At 46.1% G+C, this 24,479-nt stretch overlaps 1 protein-coding gene across 20 annotated transcripts in view; it reads right to left on the reverse strand.

Annotated features, from left to right (window-relative positions):
- The window catches only part of NCOR2 (nuclear receptor corepressor 2), a 359,036-nt gene that overhangs the window by 161,227 nt on the left and 173,330 nt on the right, over positions 1-24,479 (reverse strand). For 10 of the 20 annotated variants that reach the window (XM_080985604.1, XM_080985608.1, XM_080985618.1 and 7 more), the window contains exons 9-14: positions 14,974-15,040; positions 10,399-10,571; positions 8,783-8,876; positions 6,864-7,042; positions 4,390-4,444; positions 908-1,024 (exon numbers count right to left, since the gene is read on the reverse strand). In XM_080985604.1, the coding sequence (XP_080841730.1) occupies positions 908-1,024; positions 4,390-4,444; positions 6,864-7,042; positions 8,783-8,876; positions 10,399-10,571; positions 14,974-15,040 (685 nt within the window). The remainder of the gene's footprint in view (positions 1-907; positions 1,025-4,389; positions 4,445-6,863; positions 7,043-8,782; positions 8,877-10,398; positions 10,572-14,973; positions 15,041-24,479) is intronic. The other 10 variants (XM_080985603.1, XM_080985602.1, XM_080985601.1 and 7 more) reach the window with 4 other exon arrangements.

A 24,479-nucleotide genomic window follows, 5' to 3' on the forward strand; every position in this document is an offset into this window, starting at 1 on the left:
TTTTGGGTGGTGGCTCACCATTTGCGAAATGCTCTCCCCGAGAGTGTGCCCACCTGGTGCCCACTTCCACATCTTTTTGGTGTCACCTAACATTTCTCCCAGGCCTTTTAATAACCCAGGCTTCATGTGTCAGTCACATTTGGATTGTTCAATTTGATGGAAATCATGTTTGCACTTGAGGTGGAGATTTCACTGTTTGTCTTTCACAGTTGCTTTGCTCTATTTATTGTATATTCCATGCAGCATATATTAGATGTATTAAGTTTACTGTTAAGTCTTCAGGGACTTCAGCATAAGGTGACTCAAACTTAGTAATAATACTAATTTGTTTTTATTTACTCAGCCTGTGCCCTGTACAGATTTCTGCCCCACAAAGACAATTATGGAATTGTAAGCAACAAACAGTCCCATTCATACTAGCTAAATTCTACCTCCATTGTTGGGAGGAAATTTAATAAATAATAGTAATAATAAATATGCCTCAAAGTATCAGTTGCTGGCAATCCCAGGTGGGGAGAGTGCTGTTGTGCTCAGATTCTGCTTCTGAGATACCCAAAGGCATATGCTTGGCCACTGTAAGAACAGGATGCTGGACTAGGTAGGCCTCTGGCTTGATCCGGTCGGATTCAGCCACATCTGCAATTCTTAGTGACAATTATTATTATTCAGAGCAAAGCCATGGGGTCTGCAAGCAGAAGGTTCCAGATTCAGTCTCTGGCATCTCCAAGAAAGACTAGGAATGTTCCCTTGTCTGAAAAGCTGAGGAGCCACTGTCAGTCAGTGTGGTCAGTACTGAGCTAGATGGACCAAGAGTGTGACTCAGTGCAAGACCCCTTCCCATGTTCACTTCCACATGGTCAATGCATGACAAATTAACAAAACCTCCATCACATATGCTCCACAGGACCACCTCTGCCTTTCTCACCTGGTTCTTTCCACGCCTCCGGTAGTTCCTTCTCACGAGGTTCTTATAGTTCTCATTCTTCTTGGTCAGGTAATAGTAGAGGACGCAGTCAGCCACCGTCTACAATAACACAGGATGGGGACAAGAGTGAAGGTGGATAACTGGAGGACTAGTTGTGTGCACATTGAGCAATGAAATGCATAAGCAGCAGCAGCAAGTTAGACCACAGAACAAAATATTTATTCTTCATTTGTACATTTACAAACCACTTCACAATCAACAAAGTGGGGCATCATAAAATAAAATAAGATAAAATAAGTGTTGCATCTGCAGCCCTCTGAAATCAGTTACCAGATAAAATTAGGTAATCATTCTGATGTTTTGGCATTTGTGGAAGATATTATTGTTTAAGAAGGCTTTCCCAGAAGTGTGACCCATTGTAAAAATGGTTTTATTGTCTTTTGTTAACTGATTTTGTAATCTGTTGTTTGCACTTAGCATATGTTATCTCATTAACCCCTTACACAACAACCTAGCAGGGTAGGTCAGTATCATTGTTTCCACGGTGAAGTTGGAGGGCTGAGATGGAGATAAGCAGCTTTCTGAAGGCTATCCCATGAGTTCATGGCAGAGGTTGAGATCTGAACCGGGAATGTTCCTGACAACTGATTACACTAGAACCATATCTGTGCTTTCAAACCCTTTCTCATTTTACTGTCATTTCCAACTACGCACAGATAAACAAGGATATAATATCACCATACTGAGAAAAGTATGACCTCACATTTCAATTGGCATTATAGTATTGTGACACTGTTCTGTTATGCAGCAAATGTCAACAAGTCCCCATCTCAACTCCTTGATTGTAAATGCTAACATCCTTGTTTCAACTACGGGCCAAACATTCTCCAGCAACTCCTCTTGCAAGGGTCAAGGTTCTAATTTCCAGTTCTGAGCTAACAGCGTGTTGAGATTCCTGTATTGTAGGGGTTGGACGAGATGACCCTCAGGATACCTTCCAACTCTAACAACTGTTTGATTCTATAATAGAGCTTTTTCGACAATTACAAAACCCCTTTCCTTTGCTTTGCTTCACAGTCTGCTTTGACTATCTGCAAGATAGATGAGTGTCAGGGAAGTCCCAGCCATCCTATCCTATGGCCTGTGAAACCTCTGTGACACCCACTACCCTCTGTAACCAATACAGATTGTGGGCCATCCCACACAACACCACCCATCCTCCTCTGAGCAACAGCTACTTTCTGTTGCAACTTCCTCTGTCTGTCTGTCTCAGCTGATATGTGCAGAGGCAAAAGACATCTGGTTAGCCAGTTTCCTTTACTGAGAATCATTCCCTACTCTCTCTCTCCCGCCCCCTCCCAGTTGGGGCCTCAAGTGGAGCCAAAGGTAGAGAATTAAAGGGGAGGAAGAAACTCTGCATTGAGAAATCACAATATAAAGTGTTAGAGAACTGATACATGCCCTTAAGTGAATTGCATCTCTGCATTCTGGCAGAGTTTTATTTCCAGCATTATGGAAGACTGCACAGGAAAAGATGGAAGGACTGACCCCAGATGACTGGAGCAACTAAAAGCAAAAGGGGGAAAGGAGGGGGAGGAGTAGAAGTCTATCATCCTTTAGCTTCAGTGGAACACTACATATAACCTGCCATACAACTGTCAGCAGCCATTATTTCCACCCATTAAGCTTGCAAGGTGGAACACACTTCACTTTCAGGCTGATGCATTCAGTTTCCCGCTTTCGGGAGCTGTCAACTGCATTCCAATCCCAGCGTGCTGAGGAAAGGGCAGGAAATCAGCTCCTCAGCGGTGTTTTGAGACTTGACAAGTTATATTTCAAGAGCAAAAAGGTTTCCCCATCCAGCTTGCTAGCAGATTAGCTCAAGACCCGGAGCTGCCCAAAGCAAGGCTTCTTAAAATGCAGCCACATGAAGTTATTTGGGGGGGGGGGGAGAGGGGCTTTGGATAAGGCCAAGTCACTGCGTTGCTCCACTGAGCTGCATAGGATATGACTGCACAGCGCATGTCTTGTAGTTCCTCCACTGGTGCAGCTCATGACTGCAGTTGACAAAAGCACAAGCCATAGGAGGCTTTGAACAAGAGTGGACGAATCTCAGTCTTGGAATTGAGAACCACTGCCTCTCCCTTGAAACCACCATGGGGCACATAGGGATGGGAGCACAATTTGTTTGGTTAGGATCTTAATGCAAGTCTATGTAAGTTGCTCTTCTGAAATGCAGCCAGCCATCAAAACTCACACTTCTCCATATTTGGCAATGCAGTTGTAACCCCCACCTCCCCAAAAAGCGTGCAAAAAGAGGGGTATGTGCACCCAAAAACACACAGATTAGTGAAAATAATGTGCATTATATTAGGAAAATTGCTTTGCTATAATGTTTTCATACAAAAATGCATATACAGTGGCACCTCAGGTTAAGTACTTAATTCGTTCCAGAGGTCCGTTCTTAACCTGAAACTGTTCTTAACCTGAAGCACCACTTTAGCTAATGGGGTCTCCTGCTGCCGCCGCGCCGCCGGAGCACGATCTCTGTTCTCATCCTGAAGCAAAGTTCTTAACCTGAGGTACTATTTCTGGGTTAGCGGAGTCTGTAACCTGAAGCGTATGTAACCTGAAGCGTATGTAACCTGAGGTAGCACTGTAATAGGATAAACAAGTATAAAGCCACATTTGAATTTTATGTAGGCTTAAAAAATAAATAAATCACAAATACTCCAAACTGAATTTAATACTGGAAAAATAAGAAACGGAGAGATCTTTCCAGCTTCAAGCAGCTTTACCAGCCCTTTGCCTTTCTTTGCCTCTTTCCTGTGTGACAGGATTGTGCCCCTCCCTGCTTGATTCAAAATGCTGTCATGCTAAGTTGCTATTCTGGGGAGATCCACCTCAAAGCTAAATCATGCTTTTGGATCCTCTGAAGTGAATGCAAAACTGGTCTGTGTTGTACATACATACACACTTAATTTTATTTATATGCTGTGTTTCCACAGTTCATGCTTGAGGCAGATTACATGGGGGGGGGGGGGGAATGTAAGTACAACATAACAAATGTAGTTGTAAACATTAAATAAATCAACCAAAAATATACAACCAAACCCCCAAATCTCCACACAAATCTCATAAAGAAAGATATATAATACACACACACATACCACCACCACCACCGCCATCATCATCATCAACAACAACAACAACAACAACAACAACAGTGAGAACTACCTCCCCCCAAAGCAATACCCCAGGCCCAATAGTCTGCTCAGCAGCCTCAGCTTTTGTAGCTGGAGTCAGTCTGGGCCCCACCCTCCCACATCAGGTGAAAAAATGCCTGCAGGGGGAGAGCAGATCTTCCAGGACTCACAGCCAAGATGCAATCTAGATTGAACAATTTGGGCAAGAAAAAACTTTACTTAAAAAGGAAACATAGGAAATGGGGGAGGAAGACTTACTTTCCGGTCCAAAAAGGAAGCGATGAGGCCAAAATTCTTTGGATGCTGCATGAACCTAGAAAACGGAAACAAGAGGGGCAGGGGGTGGAATTAAGAGGCAATTATAAAGGGTGTTTCACTTGAAAATCCTGATTTTGTTCAAAGAAACAAAGCAAAAACGTTTCTGTTTCCTGCTGGTCCATGTGCTGATCACAGGCCCTTGCTCAGCAGTGGTGAACTGTTGGCCACTAATCGGACCTCCCACACCTTCCCATTTGACCCGGAAGGCCTCTGCAGCCAAGCCTCATTCACCTGACTAACACCAGATGTCATATATAGGTTTATCAGGTCTCTGCCTGTATAGTAAAAAAATGGTTGTTGTTTTTGATGATGATGTGTGGGCTGATGTGCTGGCGTGTTGTTGGTGCGCGGCAGGTAAGGGCACAGCTGTGCCAGAATGGAGTTTGCAGGCACTGCCAATCAGCTGAGTCTTTTAGCCTTGCTCATGTGGTTTGATCTGAAACCTCAAGGGCAGAAACGGGTCACTGATACACACATCGAGTGATTGACAGGCAGGCGGTAGCCCCACCCACCCGTCAAGCTTGGCCTGAAGGGGTGGAGAAGATAATGTCTGGATCTGCTGCCCACTCCTGATGGTATTTGTTTTATTTTATGATTTTCATTTTTATCCCACCCTTCCTCAAGGGATTGGTGATGTACTCCCTAACACGGGTGTTAGGCTCTGGGAATGTGTGCAGCAAGTCCTGAAGCAGGAGGTCTGGCCACCAGGCTTCCAGACAGTACCTCGTGGGCCTATAAGCCTGGCATACTAGCGCCTGGGCTTCAAGGATGCCATCTAGGCCACAGGCTTAGTCAGCTGATCCCAAAGACCAATCCCAGCGCACAAGAGTCTTGTGACTTAACACATTGGTATAGTGAAGGGGAGGGACCACCATTCAGGGGAAGAGCATCTGTATTGCATGCAGAGCGTCCCAGGTTCATTCCCAGAATCTCCAGGTAAGGTTGGGAATGTTCCCTGCCCAAAACTCCGGGGAGCCACTGAGAGTCAGTGTAGACAAGACTGAGCTCCAGTGCCAGGCAACTCCCAATGCTCATGCTGCCCCACGGTATCTTATCTCCTAATTGCTCCCTCAGAGCACCGTCTTCACGTGCGCTGGTCTGGAATCCACCCTTTTGTGCTTCAGAACTTGATCTTCTGCCCAGCATGGACTATGGCCTCCTTCTGGACCTCATATACTAATCTGCTTTCCTTGGAACCTGGCTTTGCCTGCTCTGGTCCCAGTTTCCACCTGCTGGGCTGATAGCCAGTTCCTCTGGGCCTTGGGACTTGACAGTCTGAGTCAGGCTGCTGCTGAGGCACCTGGTGACTCCAGACAAGGAGAAATAAACCCTGCTCTAATCTACATAGTCCTGGCCTAGTTTCAGCGTCTTGGTCATGCTGGTGTGTGGCAGGATCTCAGCCATTCAAGATGAAGGTGGAATAACTTTGGTGACTAAGAAATTGTCTTTTCCACATGGGACTATAAACAGGTGTAGTACTAAATATAGCTGGACTGAAATTATGATATTAAGTGATGTATACTAGTTTACTGTATTTGGAAATTAAGACATATAACTGATGTAAAATCAATGTATTCATTTTATCCTGATACTATAGTCTTCATGTAAGTCCATATCAGGGGTGGTTAATTTGTTGGGTTCAAGAATCACATTTGCTGTTGGTCAATCCTCTGAGGACCATGTGTCAGCAGTGAGCAGGGCCCAAGTCTGCACAACCACACATGCACACGCACACACACCAACACAGACACCTCTTTTTGTTTCTGGAGCATTCCAGCCTGTTAGAAGTGGTGTCTTGGAAGAGGGAAAAGAAGCATCAACAAATTTGTTGGGGGCAGATGGGCTACTTAAAGTTTGTAATAAAATTTTGTAATATAAAAATATGGAAAACATTAGCATTCAGTGCAATATTTGTGCCCAAAAATGACTGGAACTCTTGAGAACTGTTTAGACCTTTTGTAAGGGGTTTTATGGTGGGAAACAACTACTGCCATTGGACTGTTTTATTTATTTCAGGGTTTTTGCACCGTGCCTTCTGCTCATCCTTTCAGCAGAGGGGGCCCTTTCGGTAGTTCCACTACCTGCAGAAGTTCAGGGTTTGCCCAGCAAAGCACCTTCTCTGCGGAAGTCAGGGGTCAGCAAACTTTTTCTGCAGGGGGCCAGTTCACTGTCCCTCAGAACTTGTGGAGGGCTGGACTATATTTAAAAACAAAAACAAAAAACCACGAATTCCTATGCACACTGTGAGGGGGGCAAGAAGTCCTCCTCCCCACACCCCCCAGCCCCAGCCGCCTTCTGGGTTTGCCACCTGACTCATTCACCAAAGGGCTGGCGGTGGTGGCGTGAAACGGGCTTCCTCCCCGCCCAGAGAAAGAACAGATGAATAGATGTGACTACTACTCAGCACAACTCACTTTTCTCGGAAGGTTTCTTTCTCCTGCTCGCTCCACATGTTCATCACCTGCCGATCTTTGTACACCTTCATGGGGTCGTCCATGAGGCCATTCATGTTAATGAACTTGATGCGTTGCTGCTCAGCATCATACAGCATGGGAGGGATGACAGCAAGCTGGCGCATCTGTTTCTCCAGATTCTGGGCAGGGAAAGCAGAGGAAAACAGGTCTCACTGAGAGCACCAAAGGAAAACGGACCCAAGAATGAAGAAATGAAAGACCAACCTTCGCCAACCTGGTGCCCTCCAGGTGCTTCAGACTACAACTCCCATCAGCCTCAGTCAGCACAGGATTATAAAACACCTGGTAGGCACTAGGTTGGCAAAGACTGGTGTAGGTGCTGCACGAAAGAAAGGAAGTTATCAAGGAGAAGCCAGGAAGTGATGCACTACAGTCAGTGTTGAGGAAAGCTGCTGCTGCGACCGAGAGAGACCCACTGCATCTTCTCTCTCCAAAAAGGAAAAGCTTCAGCATTAACTGAAAGATGCTGTCTGGATTGTCGCTCTAGAGCAGTCATCTTCAGCTTTTAGGTCACCTGGGGGATTTCATAGCACTGATGGCCTTGGGACCTGGGTCTCCTTGGACATATTCAATATTCTAAACACTACACTACTGACTCTCTAACTAGGGAAGGTGTCTGGGAAGCTGAGGGCTATAGTGGTCAGATGGGAAGGGGCTAGAGCAGTGGTTCCCAATTAGCTAATTACTGAGGACCCCCTATTTTTCAAAAGGCAGGCTAAGGACCCCTACTTCTGAAAATTTTGATAACTCCATGGTAGTTACCTCTGCAAAGCATTTTTTGAACAAGAAGTGGGGTAGCCCCTAATAGGCAAAGGGTTTTTGGTATGCTAAAAAACAGACCATAAAATTTGTGATATTCCCATGCAAAAATGACAAAAAAATAGTTGGTGGGAGGAAAGGGATAGGGTTGCGGAGCCCCTGGGTGCTTTTTGCAGACCCCTAATTGGGAACCACTGGGCTAGAGGATGGACTGTGTGCCTAGGCCGGCAATTGTTTGTTGCTCTAGAGCTGGGGTGGTCAGCCTAATGCCCTCCCAATGTTGATGGGTTCCAACTCCTATCGTAAGTGACTGTGCTGGCTGGTGAGCCTTGTAGTCCAACACCATCTAGAGGGCACCACGCTGGAGAAGGCTGCTGTAGAGCCTCAGCTGTTTCAGCGTGAAACAATTCTCCCTAAGAATGCACATACAATATATAGGATTTATCACATTAGGCATACTTAGGGAAGACAGGACTGTCAATGGATGTCAGTTATGACAGTTCTCTGGAACCCTCTATGTGTTCAGGATACTGGGGCTAGATGGATCTTTGCTCCAATCTGCTAGTGCCTTTTTATGTTCTGATGACAATAACTAGGGAAGGCACAACCTACTAACACTCTGACATTTTTATCTTGCTGATGCCCAGCAGAGTTCAAGGGAGCATCAGAATCTCAGAGGAAGGGGCACCTGACAAAGAAACAATTCAGGAGCCCCTTTTTAGAATGGCGTCACTGAATCTCATCAGCAGTGATAGGTAGCATCAACTGGCAGACACCACAGAAGCTAACAGACCCGGGGGGGGGGGGGGGAGAGGAGAGAGGGAGAGAGGGAGAGAGAGAGAGAGAGAGAGAGAGAGAGAGAAGTCTCCCTAAGTCCCCGTTTAGGGTCCTGTCAAATCCATCAAGGCATCACATTCCCCAACACAAGACAGTGTTTGCTAAACACAGCTTGGGCTGAAGCTAATGCAATTTGGCAGCAGCGTCAACAGTAAGTTCCAACGCCAAGGTCTGTTGTGGCTGCACTGGTTTCCCCAGAGGAAAGGAAAGAGAAGAGAAGGAGAGAACACAAAAGGAAGAAGAAAACGGTGACCCAGCCTCACCTCTTGTTCCGAGAGCCCATCAATAATTTCTGACACCTCGTGTTCGCTGCGTGCCGCAGACATGGAGAGGCCACTGCCCCTCTGTCCTACCCTGCTGGGAAACGGCAAAGAAAGCGCTGAAAGATTTATGCTCCATTTTGCACTTGGCAATGTATCTTCTTAACAATTACTGTGGCTGCTTGCGTGCGATGAAACAAGTGCCACGCAAAGAGTGGAGAGGTCAAAGCTGGGAAAGGTGGAACTTGTGTGTGTGTGTGTGTGTGTGTGTGTGCACATGGCACGGGGCACAACAAGAGAAGAGCAAACTTTACTGATAGCTCAGTCAAAGAATCAGAGAGCTGCCATGCAGATAAAACAAGCATTGAGGACTGGCTTCGGAGACTTTTTCAACATAGAGGTGATGGCACAATCATTGCCACAAGCTGACACCTGTGCTGTGGCCACAAGTCTTGCACATGCCACAGTATGTATCCAGATCCAGCTATTGCAACTGGAGCCACTGAGTGGGTGAAGGAGGCGGTGTGCTTGGAAAGCCAGTCTGGACTACATTGGCTCATCTGTGTGGGTTTGGAGGACTGAGACCGTTGTATAGTCTCTATGCTAAACCAGTGATAGCCAAATTCCTGAGCTTTCAGGAACTGGATCATACCTTTCCCAGCCAAGGTGCTTGAGGACTACATCACCCTTGGCAACAGAATTCACTGCCACGAGATGCAGAGATGCCCACTAACTTAGGCGGCTTCAGAGAGGAGATCAGACAAATTCACAGAAATACACCTATCAAGAGCCACAAGTTATGATGGGTGTACACGACCTCCCACAGAGAGAGTATGCCTCTGAGTACTAGTGGCTGGACAAATGGGAGCTGAGAGCGCTCCTGCACTGAGGTCCTCCCTGTGGGCTTCCCAGAGGCATCTGGCTGGCTCTAGCGAGAACAGGATGCTTAACCATCTGGACCTTTGGCCTGATCCAGCAGTGCAATTCTTATGTCCATACAATAATATTTCCCCCTCTGGTTTTAATTAGAGGAAATTAAATATATTTATTTTACCTAGAGAGGATTTGGGGCAAGGTGGTGGTGGTAACTGAAGGGGAACCCAAATGGTTTGGTGCAGGGTCAACTGAGAAATTTATTGCGTATTTGATACTAACTTTTGTGTATCCTTTTTCAAACTTTAATAAAATTTATTGGGGGGCGAAAGAATTTATTTGTTGTTGTTTTAAAAGGAAAGTAACTGGAAGTAAACAAACTGAAAAAAAATCAGATTTGGGTTCATCTGGGACATGTTGCAAAATTAGCTAAAAAAATTATCTCAGGTGATTTGGACTAGAAATTAGTTTGCTTGACTTCTTTGACATTTCCATTCTGAATTCACATCTATGTGCTTAATAGCATATTAAAATTCTATGCAAATTTCTGCCCGTGGACTTCTTCCCCAAACCATTTTAGCGAGGCTGCTGCCTGGAGGCCAGCATTTTCCACACAAAGAACTAGAGGAAAAGCCCCTTTTTACCACAAGACATTCCTCTCCACCAGAAACTGACATGCCATCTTCAGTGCCAAAGGAGTCTTAATGCCCTCCTGCCAACACACACTTGAACACGTCTCCACTAACCTCTGCATGCGCTCTTGGAGTTCCCTCTGTTTCCTGATCTCTGGGAACTGCTTCTCATAATATTCACGTACTTTGCTTTCCTTTGCTCGGCGCCGGGGGTTGTTTTCTATGCGCTCCACTTTCTTTTCCCAGGCTTCCATAAGCTGGTCATAGCGCTGGCAAAATTTCTGTTCCTGAAACGGTGGGTTTTGTGGGGAGGGAGAAGAAGGTGGGGAGAGGGAGAGGGAGAGGGAGAGGGAGAGGGAGAGGGAGAGAGAGAGAGAGAGAGAGAGAGAGAGAGAGAGAGGTCAAAAATGGTCCCTTGGAACTCCATTTCAAATACCTTCTTACACCTCAGCAGCAAGGTCTCAGAGGAAAATTAACAATGATTCTCAGTGAAAAAGTCACAAAACTGAAGAACATGGCAGGGAAGATAAGCCGTACAACAATCTCCTCATGTGCTCAGTATATGAAACAAATCTTTATCATTTAAGTTCTGGTGATAAGGAGGGGGAGGTGCTAACGAAATGTGCAGTCTAGGAACAACTAGTCACTGAGGAACAGGATGTGGCAAGGGTGGTAATCACCTGAGACAAAGATGATTGTACATTAGGCAGGTAAAGGTACATTAGGCAGATAGGATGGGGGAGCCCAAGTCCTGTCCCTTGAGCTTGAGATTTTAATCAATTGAGCCAACTGATTAAAAGCTGCTGCCACAAAAGCATGAATGAGGATATAAATGGGTTTTGAGCCCAGACTTTCGGGAAATCCCTGAGAGCTTATCGAGGGGGTCCTTAAGGAGAAGATCAATGATAATAATAAATTATACGCCGCCCTTCCTCCCAAAAGAGCACGGGGCAGCAAATACACAAATGACAAAACACTTAAAACATACAAAAGTAATTCCAGTACATATGGAAACTAGGAAAGATTTTTTTCAGAAGCCAAAGGTCTTCAGGAGGTGCTGAAAAGACAACAGAGGTGTCTAATGCTTAGATGCCAACAAGCAGGTGCCACAGCATTAAGGATCTGGTTCCTATTTTGTGAGGAACAGACTTCCTGATAAGGAGGACTTCCTGATCTCCAGACGGCCCTCCCTTGAAGAGTAGAAATCATTGTGGTCAAACAAAAAAATGGTATGGCTGGAAAAGGGACAGAAAATAATCAAGGGCTTGAAGCAAATTCCCTATGAGGAAAGGTTGCAACTAGGTTCCTGAGTTGTAACGAGATTATTGTGACAACTGGATGTTCACCCTGGGACATTTCCCAAACCGCTCTGTGGGGTCCAGGAAAAGACACCAAGGGTCTCCACAGCAGACAAATGAGTGTGGCAAAAGTTCCTGGTCGTTTTGAAAAGCACTGCGGTTTTAAGAAAACACACACACAATTAAACAAAACAGGTAAAAGGTAAAGGTAAAGGGACCCCTGACCATTAGGTCCAGTCGTGACCGACTCTGGGGTTGCGGCACTCATCTCACTTTATTGGCCGAGGGAGCTGGCGTACAGCTTCCAGGTCATGTGGCCAGCACGACTAAGCCGCTTCTGGAGAACCAGAGCAGTGCATGGAAATGCCGTTTACCTTCCCACCGGAGCGGTACCTATTTATCTACTTGCACTTTGACGTGCTTTCGAACTGCTAGGTGGGCAGGAGCAGGGACCGAGCAACGGGAGCTCACCCCGTCGCAGGGATTCGAACCGCTGACCTTCTGATCGGCAAGTCCTAGGCTCTGTGGTTTAACCCACAGCGCCACCCGCAAACAAAAACAAAACAGGAACAACATATAAATAATGAAGTACATAGAAATGCTTGTCGTTTCTTGACAACAGGTCTGCAAAAATGCTGTCCAATACAGTTCCTTAAGTAGATAGAATGAGAGCAGGAACTTTTACCCCCCCCCCCTTTACACACACTCAAACGTGAACAGGAGTATGACTCAGTTGGCAAGAGGCATTGGGGGGGGGGCTGAGCCGCATTAACTGGCAGGCTTCCATGCCCCCCCCCCCCCGCCGCCCCAAAAAGACTGAAGGGGGGGAGGAGGAACCAAGAATGTTCAGAGAGTCCCTGCAGTAATCCTCTTAGGTCTCCTGGAATTACTCTGGTCTATTGTGTACCGCAAAAGCATGGCCGAAGCTCTCTAACGGTGAAGAAAAGCATGCGAAATCCATCTACGAGAAGGCCACAGCCATTTCCTGTCAAGCTTGAGCCTCTGTGTCTTCACTGCACAGGCCCATTCTTAAGGACTGCCTGGAAGCTTCCAGGTTGATTCCCCTCACCTTTATCCATGGATGGTTTGAGGCCAATGTTCCTGAGAGACCATTCTTCCCCTCACAGCTTCCATAGAGGTGCTGCTTTTTAACCTTGAGTGGCTCAAGCCTTACATTCCTGAGAGACCACTGTTCCCTTCACAATTTCTACTGTCTGTGCCAAATAAATAAAACAGCTTTCGACCTGGCAAGCACTAAATGCCCTGGGCACGCAGATTGGCATTTTCTCCTTAGGTGCTTCTTGTCACTCTCATCTTTTCCTGCTCCTTTTTCATGGCCAACAGCAATATGCTTTGAATGCCAATTGCTGGAAACTGCAGGAGAGCACTGCTGCACTCAGGTCTTGCTTGTGGGCTTCCAACAGGCATCTGGTTCACTGTATGGAACAGGATACAAGGCTAGATGGGCCACTGGCCTGATCTAGCAGGCTCCCCTTAACTTCTTATATTCCTTTGGCCAGAGTTCCTATTATGCAAAGTGTGGATAAACCTCTGCAGGTGGCCGATTGGGAAGAGGTATGGGTCCACTCATGGGGATATTATGGAAAATCTGACCCACAGGGCAAACTCCATTGTGAAGTTCACCAGAGGACACCTTGCCAAAGGCACAACTTGTATGCTGTCTGTGTAACTACACGGAGGTCAAAACGGTCTCAAAACTCCCATCATCTCTGACCACTGCGCATGTTAGCAGGAGCTGATGGGAACTGAGAGTCCAGTAACACCTGGGAGGGTCACAGGTTCTCTGCCTGCCATAAAGAAACAAAGACCAGATTGACAGCAACTCAGAGAGCAGCACAGGGCAGGATTAGTCACTACAGCCCCAAATGCCCAGATAGGAAAGTTTGGCCTGTCCAAAATGAAACAAGCAGCACTTGGTCATTTCTCTGCTTCATAGCCCTAGTGATAAAGTGCCTGTATTTGAAAGAGGGGTGGTTTCTTTGCAAAACAAAGTCAACCCTTTCCTTTTAGCAACAGCTTAGTGGCTTCTTGAAACAGGTCTAGATCCAGCCAAGAACAAAGTGCTGCTCTGCTTCAGCTGTGCTTGATGCCCAGCCAGGAAGAGAAATATAAAGAGATTCAAGTTCAAGCTCCCAATTAATCCGGCTGAGGATTCAGTCACTTTAGCTTCTGTTTAGCTCAGTACCTTGAAACACCAAGCATCCATCTGACAAAACGAGTGTTCCAGCCAAACAGCATCTCCTCTGCTATCTAGTTAAGCTCTGAACTGTAATCCCTTTAGAATGATGATTTCAAAATAACTTCCAAAGAGCTTTAGAAGTAGCGGCAGAAAGTGGAACAGACCCCAGTTATGCATCTTGTCAAAACATTTAAGATACTGGCATGACTCAGTCAGTACTGCTAGGATCTATGAGTAAAAGGCTGCAAGGATCTGGCCAGATTCTTCAGAAGCTGTACCCAGATCTAGGCTTAAGAACACAAGAAAAGTCCTACTGCATCAGGTTAAAAGCTCATCCAGCCCAGCATCCAGTTCTTACAATGGCTAACCAGATGCCTATAGGAAGCCTGCAAGGAGAACCTCAGTACAACAGAGCTTTCTCCTCTTGTGATTCCCAGGAACTGGCATTCAGAGGCATAGTGCAACAGTGGAGGCAGAGCATACCTGCTGTGGCCAGGAGCCACCGGTGGCTTGAAGGGTTCGGAGAAACTGAAAGCCGAAGGAACTCAAAACAGGTGGCAGCTGGGGCCTTAAGCACACTCAGCTGACCAGGCAACCCCCCTGCAATTTAACCCAGGGATGACCAAGCCAAAGACATCATGTTGCCTGCCAATCACACAGGCTGTTATTGCATGGATTCCCTTCGGTTCCTCAAGGGGGCGCTGAATCCTGAACACGAACAAGGTTCCGGGTAGCTCGCCAAGGAGGGTGCCTCCCCACAAATTAGCAGTGTAAACAGAAAATGGGGGGGAATCATTTGCATGGACTGTTGACCTAATGGCCCCACTTTATTCTCCCGCTAGCAGTGCTCATTTATAGCACCAACTCCTTCCAGTTTTAGCTATGCCCCTTCCTTAAACACTTAATTTAAATACAGTCTGGTTATTTCAAAAAAGCAAAACTCCCCTCCCCCTGCTTTCTCTACCTGGCCATTTCCCCTTGTCCTCTCCTGCTCTGCATCAGACTTCCTTCCCCAGGGATCGACTTTGGCTACCACCTACTTCTTTCCTAAGCACTCTCGGTGCCACAGTGGGGGTGAAGCTGCATCCTCCAGGATCTGCATACATGAGTTGCCAACAGACTATGTAACTCCATCCAGGATATGTTTGTTTTTCAAAGGAGTCCCACAGAAGCCAATGGGGCATCACTTACCCACTGCTTGCGAGCATGATTTCTCCTCTTGAAGTATAAGATCAACTTCTTCCGCATTGCCTGGTTTCTGCAAAGGAGAAGAAAAGGTAAGATTCTGTTAAAGTGCCTCTCTCTCCTTCTCCTTCTCCTTCTCCCTCTCCATCTCTCTCTCGCACACACAGCTCTAGCATCAGTCTGCAAGGTAATTGTTCACAATGAGTTTTCTCCATGGCATGATCCTCAAGAGGCACATACATGCTTCCAAACCATGCAGAGAAGGTTCCAGCAGCATTTTCTCTGGTCCACGTTTTAAATAGCTGCAGAAGTTTAACTGAGCACCTACAGGTACCTGTCACATGCAGATTGCTTATATAGACGGTTCACACAAAGGTGGGGGAAAACACAAGTCCTTTGGAATTACAGACAACCTGAAGAAAATTTCCCAGCACAACTTCAGTGTTATTATTTTTATTATTTATTAAATTTGTATACCACCCTTCATCCATAGATCTCAGGGCAGTTTACAACATGTTGATGGATAGCTGAACCCAACAGAGTACAAAAGGCTATTTGAATGAAGTTCTTTTTGCAGTAACTTCATTGAGCAGCTACAATAGAAGTGTACATCTACACTATTGTTTTGAAGGATGTGCTGTGTACCTCTACACCACAAACTTGCATTACTACAATAATTATTAATATATTATACACACACATAAAATATAGTGCACACAACCTATAAAACACAAAATATATTCACATTTTAAATTGATGAATATAATTCTTATACAGTATAACAAACAACTGCTATATATTACTTTTATATAATAACTTAGATAAACTGTCATTCATAAAATTGTGGGAATAGTAGCATTTTCAAGAGAGCAAAATTAGGATTCTCTAACAACACTCTCAGCAAACTACCATTACCAGAAATCTTTAGGGGAAGCTAAGGCAGCTGAACTGGTATAAACAAGCACATATTTAAAGTGAAGACAAGCCGCAGATATTTGCATGTGACCAAAATTTTGCCTGGTCAAGCCTCACATAAATCTAAATCTCTTTGTGCTGAAGGCAGGGCAACCCATTTGCCTTCAATGCCACCCAGGAATCAGCTGGTGCAACCCAAGAATAAGTGTGCCTTGAAGCAGATGACCGTGCAAGCGAGCGAAGTTACGTGCTGTAATAGCCCTTTAGATTCCCTGTGACTTTGCTTAATTGACTGAGCTCTGAAAATCATCAGGCCAACATGGGGCATATGACTTTTCACTTGCGGGGGGCCAGAGACCATCGGATCAAAATCTACCTTTCCTATGTTTGCTATCTGTTGCCAGAGGAGTGAGACTCTCACCAAAGCTGAGCCCACGCCAAGCCTCCCTTTGTGCCCTAGTAGACTCAAACGATTAGCCAGGACAGGTACATACATACCTTGTGGAAGTGGCCTTTTTTTAACCAGCTACATGAGGTGACAAGCTAAAACCAGGTTCCCAAACAATGGCCATATTGAGCCCCATTTTCTCCAGTTTGGCTGCAAAGGCTTTGATGTAAAAATAGGACTCAATTTCCAAGGTATTGCTTGGCAGGGTAGCAGCTTCCTCCTTTCAACTGGAAAACAGGAGCTGACCCTCTGAATCAAAAACCCTCTACCCCATAAGCAAAAAGCAACAGCAGAGGGAGAGCCCTCTGTGGTTAACCCAATTACAGCCAGCAAGAAGGGCAAGAGAAGAAGCAGGTCCACCATTAAACAATTCCATTACAAAGCAGTCTGCTCCGTTTTGATCTGGTATGCTTAAAAACAAGAACAGAACATCACCCCTCCGCTGCTGTTTGGAACAGCATCTGCCTCTGCAATTTAATCAAGTACCACAATGCTCCAGCTTGATTTATTTTACATGCATGTTTCTAGGTCTCATGGTGGGAGCAACAAACAAGCTTTTCGGGGGGGACGGGACAACTGTGAGTCACTGTATGCTAAACAACAGCAGTACGGCAATGCCCACAAGCCCTTCCCTATAAACTTCATGCTTGTTGCCCTGGGTTCCTTCAGTAGGAAGGCCAGAATAAAAATTTAATTGCTAGTAACAACAACAGTAACACCTCCGAAGATGGTTTGGAAACTTCAGCTGGTGTAGAATTTGGTAGCCAGGTGTGCCTCACTGTGGTAAGATGGTTTGAGTGTATTACACCAATGCTGGTCTGACTGCACTGGCTGCCCATTAGTTTCTGGGCCCAACTCAAAGTGTTGATTTTGACCTATAAAGTCTTAAATGGCTCAGGACCGCACTAACTCAAGGACCACCTCTTCCTATATGAACTGACCGGGACCTGAGATCAACATCTGATACTCTTCTATGTGTGCCTCCTCCACGAGAGGTCCAGAGGGTGACAACATGAGGACGGGCCTTTTCTGTGATGGCACACCCGCTCACGGAATGCTCTCCCCAGGGAGGCTCAACTGGCACCTTCATTACATCTCTTTAGGCGCTAGGTGAAAACACTCCTCTTCAACCAGGCCTTTGGCTGGTCAACAACCTATAGCCTTTTAAATGTGCTTGAGGTAGGGGGTGGGGGGACAAACCAAAAATGGTTTGTTTTTCTTCTTGTTTTTATTATGTATTTTGTTTGTGTTTTTATACTGTATTGCTATGCTGTGAACCACCCTGAGATCTTCAGATGAAGTGTGGTATACAAATTTATTAAATAAAAATAAAACAAAACCAGTAGGAACAACAAACATGAAATAACTGGCAGATCTTTAGGTCTGGGCATCCAGCCTCTGGACCCCAGGCTTAGTTCTTGGTATCATGCAGTGGCTTGGGGAGATAAACTGAATGTCCCGGGTTCAAGTCTCAGCCCAGATAGCAACTTACTCAGTGAGTTAGAAAAACCATTAAATTTCAGCTACACCCCCCCCCCAAACACATGAGAATAAGAACAACACCCTATTCTGCAGGGCTCTCATAAGAATAACAGGCGTTATCTTTATAAAGCACTTTGAGAAAGTGCTACGTATATACTAAGTGTAGAACCAAAATGGTGTAGCACAAGGCTGGAGGACCTCAGGTCTGCAGGTCAGAGGCGGCCTGCTAGGGCCTCCCCATTTCGCCTGCGAGGTCATTTTGGTGGAAGTCATGCTCACCCATTCTACACTTGCTGCCATATATGGGGCAGATAAGAGCGGCACTTCAAAGGAACAATCAGGAGCTTAATTTCCCCATTCTTGCTCTACAGGAGCGAGGCACACTCCCCCTCCCCTCTCCCAGCATTGCTCTTTGAAGCAGTTTCTCACTGCTCCTTTAAACTTATGAGAATAGTGAGTTTAATGGAACACCACAAAGCAGCTTCCCAAAATCTTTCAAATAGCCCTGCACTGCTCCTTTAAATCTCCAATTTTCCCACCCTGTGCTTTGAAGTCCCAACAAATGGGGCTTCAAAGCACAGCATACCCAATGTCAGGTGACTGACAGGTGGGTGACCCCTCCCACCTGCCAAATTTAGCTAACCAGGAGTGGGGAGCCTCAACTCAGCCAGAAAGCTCATCAAGTGACTTTTTCCAGTCGCCATCTCTCAACCAAACATATCTCACAGGGTTGTTGTGAGTACAAAATGGTTGGGAAACTACTTTGAAAAAGTGGAGTACAAAATGCAATAAATAAATAAGAATTCATTATGAGAAAACTAATAAACATCAAATTAAATGACAACTTATTTGTTTAAGGGGTGTTTATCCTAATAATAGGTGTTCATGGAGAGCCAACCCAGTTTAACACCCTATACCATTGTGGTTGCATATTTTTGTGAAAGTTAATTGCTCAGCAGATCCTATTCCCATCTTGTTTTCATCACTAGGTGTGTGGCCTAGTGGTTAGAGTGTCAGACTCAGCCCTTGAATGCCAGGGTTCAAATCCCCAGTCAGCTGTGACACTCACTGGGTGACTTTGGTCCAGTCACTGTTTCTCAGCCAGACCTACCTCACACGATTGTGGTGAGGATAAAATGAAGAAGGAGAGAGTCAGGTACACCCCTTTGAGCTCCTTGGCAAAAAGGTAGGATATAAATGAAGTAATACGTAACATGAATAAGAAAACCTCATTGGAATTGTGCAAAAACCACAAAGCAACAACCCAATTAAGCACTCGGTGCAATGAGGCAACAGCAAAGATGAGCTCCTCCTGTTCTGCCCTCATTAAGGACGGTCATCTGTGAAGGGCCTTCCCACGTGTGCCAAAGGTACCACACCAGAAATCAAACCCCTGAGGTTAAGGAGAAGGGTTTCTGGTGCTCTTTACATGCACAAGGGAGCAGCTCCAAAAGTGGGGAGGGGGGCAGAGAGAGAAAGACAGCAGGAGAGGGAGTAGAAGACCATCCCAGCAGCCTCACCTTCTCCCTTCTGGGCAAGACAGCTGAAATAGTCAATAACAATCTTTTTCAAAAGCCCTGGGAGCTGCTGGCCCAATCCGAGAGCAATGCAGGAGACCAGGAAGCCGTAACACAGAGACTCCAAGCACATCTAAAGGGCTTGAAAGAACAGAGATGCTTTACAATACCTGCCTCAATTATTCAGTTTTGCTGGACCCCCAAGGAGGTTAATATGGAGGAGTGAGCGAGGCTGAGCTGGCTCTGTGCATTTGCAAAGGCAGCAAAGAGTTTCGAAAGCGTTTACAAAGGGGCTGGGCTGTCTTGGTTTCCTTCTGCACCCCACCACGCCTTGTGCGAGGGAGGGGGAACTCTGCAGATCCCACTCTGCTTCAACAGGCTCCTGTGAGCATTGGTGTGCTTCGCAGCCAGTCCTCGCTACGTGCCACTGCCGTTACTTAGAAACCGTTTGCGAGAAGGTTAATTCGGGCCATGTATCGGAGGAAGCACATGTCGCGGTCCCTGGAGGCATAGCAAGCAAGCGAGGCTGCAGAATTTCTGCAGGCAGCCGGCAGAAGGTAAAGAACTGACACACACCAGTGGGAGAGGCGCTCAGCGACTGCAAACAGCACTTTAGAAAGGTCAGAACTGCAACGCGCCATCACCTCCCCAGCAACGATCTTCTAACTGTTTACATTGATTAAAAGGGAAGGAAAATCAGAGATGGCAGAAGTGCTGGGGAGTCCTAGAGGGTGGGACCAAGCTAAGCACACAGAAGCTCACCTTCGTAAGCAATGCAGAGGTTACATTTTTGGCTCTAACGGGCTCTTCTTTATAAAAAATAAATTGTAAAAAAATCCCCCAGACCTTGAGGGGTACTTACATATAAAAAGTAGCAGGGTTGTTGTTTTTTTGCTTTTTTAAATGTCAGCTGTCCCTTTTGCCATGGGAAGCTGTCTGCATGAAAAGATAGCTGCAGGGTTCGGAGCTGACTTTCATTTTTTTTAAAACTAGAAGTTCATTTAGTACCATTTCCACAAATGTAACAGGGGAGGTCTCTGCATCAAGACACTTACAATCTAAAATTCAAAAGGCAATATATGAAGAGGAAGGAATTGGAGACTGAGAGCAAGACAAGGGAAATTAGGTTCATTTGCAGTGGGGCAAGGGGACTAGCTTTGGCCAACGCAGCATAGACAGGCTCTTCCTACTTGTACTTGGCTGGACATGCTGCTTGCCCACGACAGAGGCTGATGCTGCACACCCAGATGCCCTTCACAGCCTAAAAAGAGGGTCCTGGGCAAGCACAATTCTGGGTTAGCTCCTGGTTCAAACTCTGGAGTGCCTTACATCAGAGATAGGGATCCTGCAGCCTTCCAACAATATTTGTAGGGTTGCAGGTCCACCTACTTGCCTACCTGAGGAGTACTAGCTTCTACGTGAAACGTCTGTAGGGTCAATAGCCAGCATAAGCAAAGTTCATTCCCTCTACTTAAAAGCCACTGGGCAAAGAGAACAATTCCACCTTAACGCTCTCATCAGGCACAGTTCCAAGCTCTTTGGAAAAGGAGTCTGTGAAAGAAGTTTGGTGTTTTGTATTCCCTGGCCCACAGCCACCTGAATATCTCTGGCCAGCCTCCAGGGGGGTTAACAGCTTCAGTATATTGTGTAAACGTATGCTGCACGTAGATTAAAAACCCCAAAGCCAGGGAGTGGCTGGCGGGGGAAAAGGAGAGAGATAAAGGCAGCGGAGATATAAGAGAGGCCAGCTTTCCTGAGACGAAGCCGGAGCCAAGAGAGAGACAAAAGCATCTCTGTTAGGTGGTCACAAACTTTTATCGCAGGTATTACATTACACAGGAAGCCTTTTGACTCATCCAAAAGCCAGGATCAACATCAGCAGCGAGCTTGGCAAAGGGGAACGGAAAGAAGGGGACCAAGTAGGGCCAGCGGTTCAGGTGGCAGAAATGAAACAGAAGGAGATGCCCAGGAGCTGAAGAGGAGCAACCCACTTGCCCTTGCCCTTCCGGTCTAGGAAGAGATTTCTGCTGGCGGGTTTGGATGGAATGAGGCAACCCCAGTAAACAGGAACAGAGGGTAATTTCGTTTGGTCTGCATTTTAGAGAAGAAGCTTAATTCTCAGTTCAAAGATTTATATGTGTGTTGGTGGTGTAATGTCATCCATGGGTGCTTGGTCCATGTCTTGAGTTAGCACATCCCCCAAGCTGCTGGACGTTCTGAGTTGCCCTGGGTTACCACAGCAACAGAGCAGAGTTCGAGTGTATGACTTGCTAAGTCATTCACCTTCCCTTTGGCTCAAGAATGCAGAGATAGGTATAATGGTCTCTAGGGCATTGCCTTCATTATGTTCTTGTATGCAAGGGGGTCCTGATGCAAATCCTGATGCTGCCCTGTTTGCTGTCAGGGTCTGACTCTGAATCTGTGAGCGTCCAGGGAAGAGGCTGTGAGTTTTACAGAGCAGTGTTAGCTAGCATGGTGACAGTGTTAGCGGATCTCTCTGTACCTATGTGTCTTTACTACAGAGACCAGAAGATCTGTATATAGTAGATAGCAGTGTTCAGCTTTGTCTTGTGTCTGGAGACCATAAACACTTCGTTACTTTTAGCTGTGTGGCAGAGGAGTTTTCCCCTAACTGGGACTCTGGAAGAAGCTGTTGTGCTGGAGCGGAAATCTCTGAAGACTCTGCTGAGACATCACAGTGGCTGAGGTGTGGTGATCTAACAACCGCCTTCCACAAGTCACCAACATGTGTGTCAGAGGTGCTCTGCAACTCAGTGGCAGGAGTTTGCATATTGCATGCAAAAGGTCTCCGGTTCAACCCTGGCATCTCTGGTTTAAAGAAGGGTCACAAAGCCAAACTGGTTCCTCCCAGATACTACTGGGCTCCCAATTCCCTCTAGCCCCAGCCAGCCTGGCCAATGGTCCAGCCCTTTGTGTTGGTCTCATAGAATATGCGGAAAGGGTGTGGCTCTGTGGAAGAGAACCTGCTTTGCAAGCAGAAGGTGCCAGGTTCAATCCCTGGCATCTCCAGCTAGAGTTGGGAATGCCTCCGCTCTCAATCCCTGGAGAGCTACTGCCAATCAGTGTAGACAACACTGAGCTAGGTGGACCAAGAATCAGACTCCATATGAGGCAGCTTCCTATGTCCCTATGCCAGGGATGATGGGAGATGTAGTTCAGCAAAATCTGGAAAGCACTGGGTTGACTACCCCTCAGCTAGAGGGACAGGTAGAAGGACCTGTTGTAAAACCGCTTCCTATATTCCTACTCATACTTTGCTCGCCACAGTTCTTGGTACTTCATCCACTTGGGTTGAGGTGGGGCAGGGGAGAGGGAATGGTACATAGTATTTGGGAGTCAGAGGTTGAGGGAGAAGGAAACCACCAAGGCCAGCAACATGCTTCTCAAGCATTTAAATAATTCATCTAAACACTTTCTTACAAGAGAAACTCTGAATGCTAGGGAGCAGAAAAGGGACGTGGGGAGAAATTTTAATTGAGGAAGATGCCAGCTGTGTTTAAAAGGGGAAAGGGAATCAAGCACCCAAGAAGACTATGCAAGTATGTGGCCACCTTGGCAACTTGATGCATACCTTTAGCATGAAGCAGAGCGTATTACAGAGAAGAGAAGGCAAAAAGGTCAAAGAAGGAGAGAGCCTCCAAAAGCAAGATTTTAATAATTGAAAACAGTAGAAATGCAATCCTTTTATAGCCCAGCTCTTACCGGTGCAAATTCATTAGGGTCACTCCAGGCTAAAGGCATTTGAAGCTGTAGCCCAAGGAGGGGTTGGTAGCAGTGGGGTTGCAGCACCTGCCTTGGAAGCAGAAGGTCCCGGGTTCAATCCCTACTGGCATCTCCAGGTCTGAAGCCCTGGAGAAGAGCTGCCACTCCGTGTGGACAATACAAAGCCAGGTGGCTCTTCATATGGTGACATTAACTTCCATCAGCCTCAGCCAGGATGACATGAGCTGGAATCTGACAATGTGTGGAGGGCCGTGGGTTTCCCATCCTTGTGCTAGAGGATCCCATGTTATTTGTTTATTAATTTATACACTGCCCTGGCTACATGCCAAAAATGACTTCAAAGCAGTTTACAACTCTAAAATCAAGATACTGTATAATTAAAATTAACAACAGCCATACACCGAGGAATCAAAACATCCTTAATTAAAATATACAATCAAACTATCAATCAAAAAGCCCAACAGTTTGGAAAAAACAGCTAGATCAATAAAATCAGCTCAGGGGACCACCTGCCTAAACAGATGAGTCTTCAGGAGCTGGTAGGATGCCAATACTGATGAGGCTCCATCAGAGTTGGCATTCCGCCAGCTCCCAAAGACATACCTGTTTAGGCAGGCATTCCCCTGAACCCAATTTCTGCTACAAGGAAGGGAAAGGCCTCTCTCTGCCTAAGGTCTGGGAGAGCCACACTGAAAGTCAAAACAGTGTCAAAGCTGGGCTGGACTCACTAGAGGCCAGATTTTACATTAAGGCAGCTTCTTGTGTTACCACCACAGCTAATGTACAAAGTCACAGTGAAGCTCTTTAAGCCACACTGCATCTTGGTCTCCCAGGGAGCTGAATGCAATGATTTAGAAGCTCCTGAAATTGCAGATGCAGGGATGAACTGGGGCATGAAATTAATTTTAACTGTGCACTGTTAAAAGGCAGAAACATTAAACATCCAGGCATTGGTTACGTGGATCAAAAGGGCACACTGTGCACAGGAAGAGAGGGCAGCCTTATGGGGCCAATTGTTAAGAATGACATGCCAGAATGGAGACTCATCACCACATCTCCAGGCCCACAAAAATGCAACAATGGCGTACCTTGGTAGCAGTGGAAGGAGGGGAGAAGAGAAGGAAGGAAGGAGAGGGAACAGATAGGAGGACAAGGAGTTTCTGGGCTCAAAGGCTCCCTGGGCAGCCTCAGAATTGATTGCATGACTTAAATCAGGGGTGGGCTACCTTCCAAGGGTAACATTAGCCATACACAAGAGTATGCCCATTAAAAGGGGTGGAGATGGCTAACTTTACTGAGTAAAACTTATTTGGATACAACCCTATGGTTTCTTTCATTTTAGTGAAACACACAGAGAGACAAGTTCCTAGTCCTTGTTAGTTGTGCGGCACTGAGACCGCAGAAGC

This window comes from Podarcis pityusensis (genome assembly GCF_964106645.2).
Source record: "Podarcis pityusensis genome assembly, chromosome: 16".
NCBI classification, from domain to species: Eukaryota; Metazoa; Chordata; class Lepidosauria; order Squamata; family Lacertidae; genus Podarcis; species Podarcis pityusensis.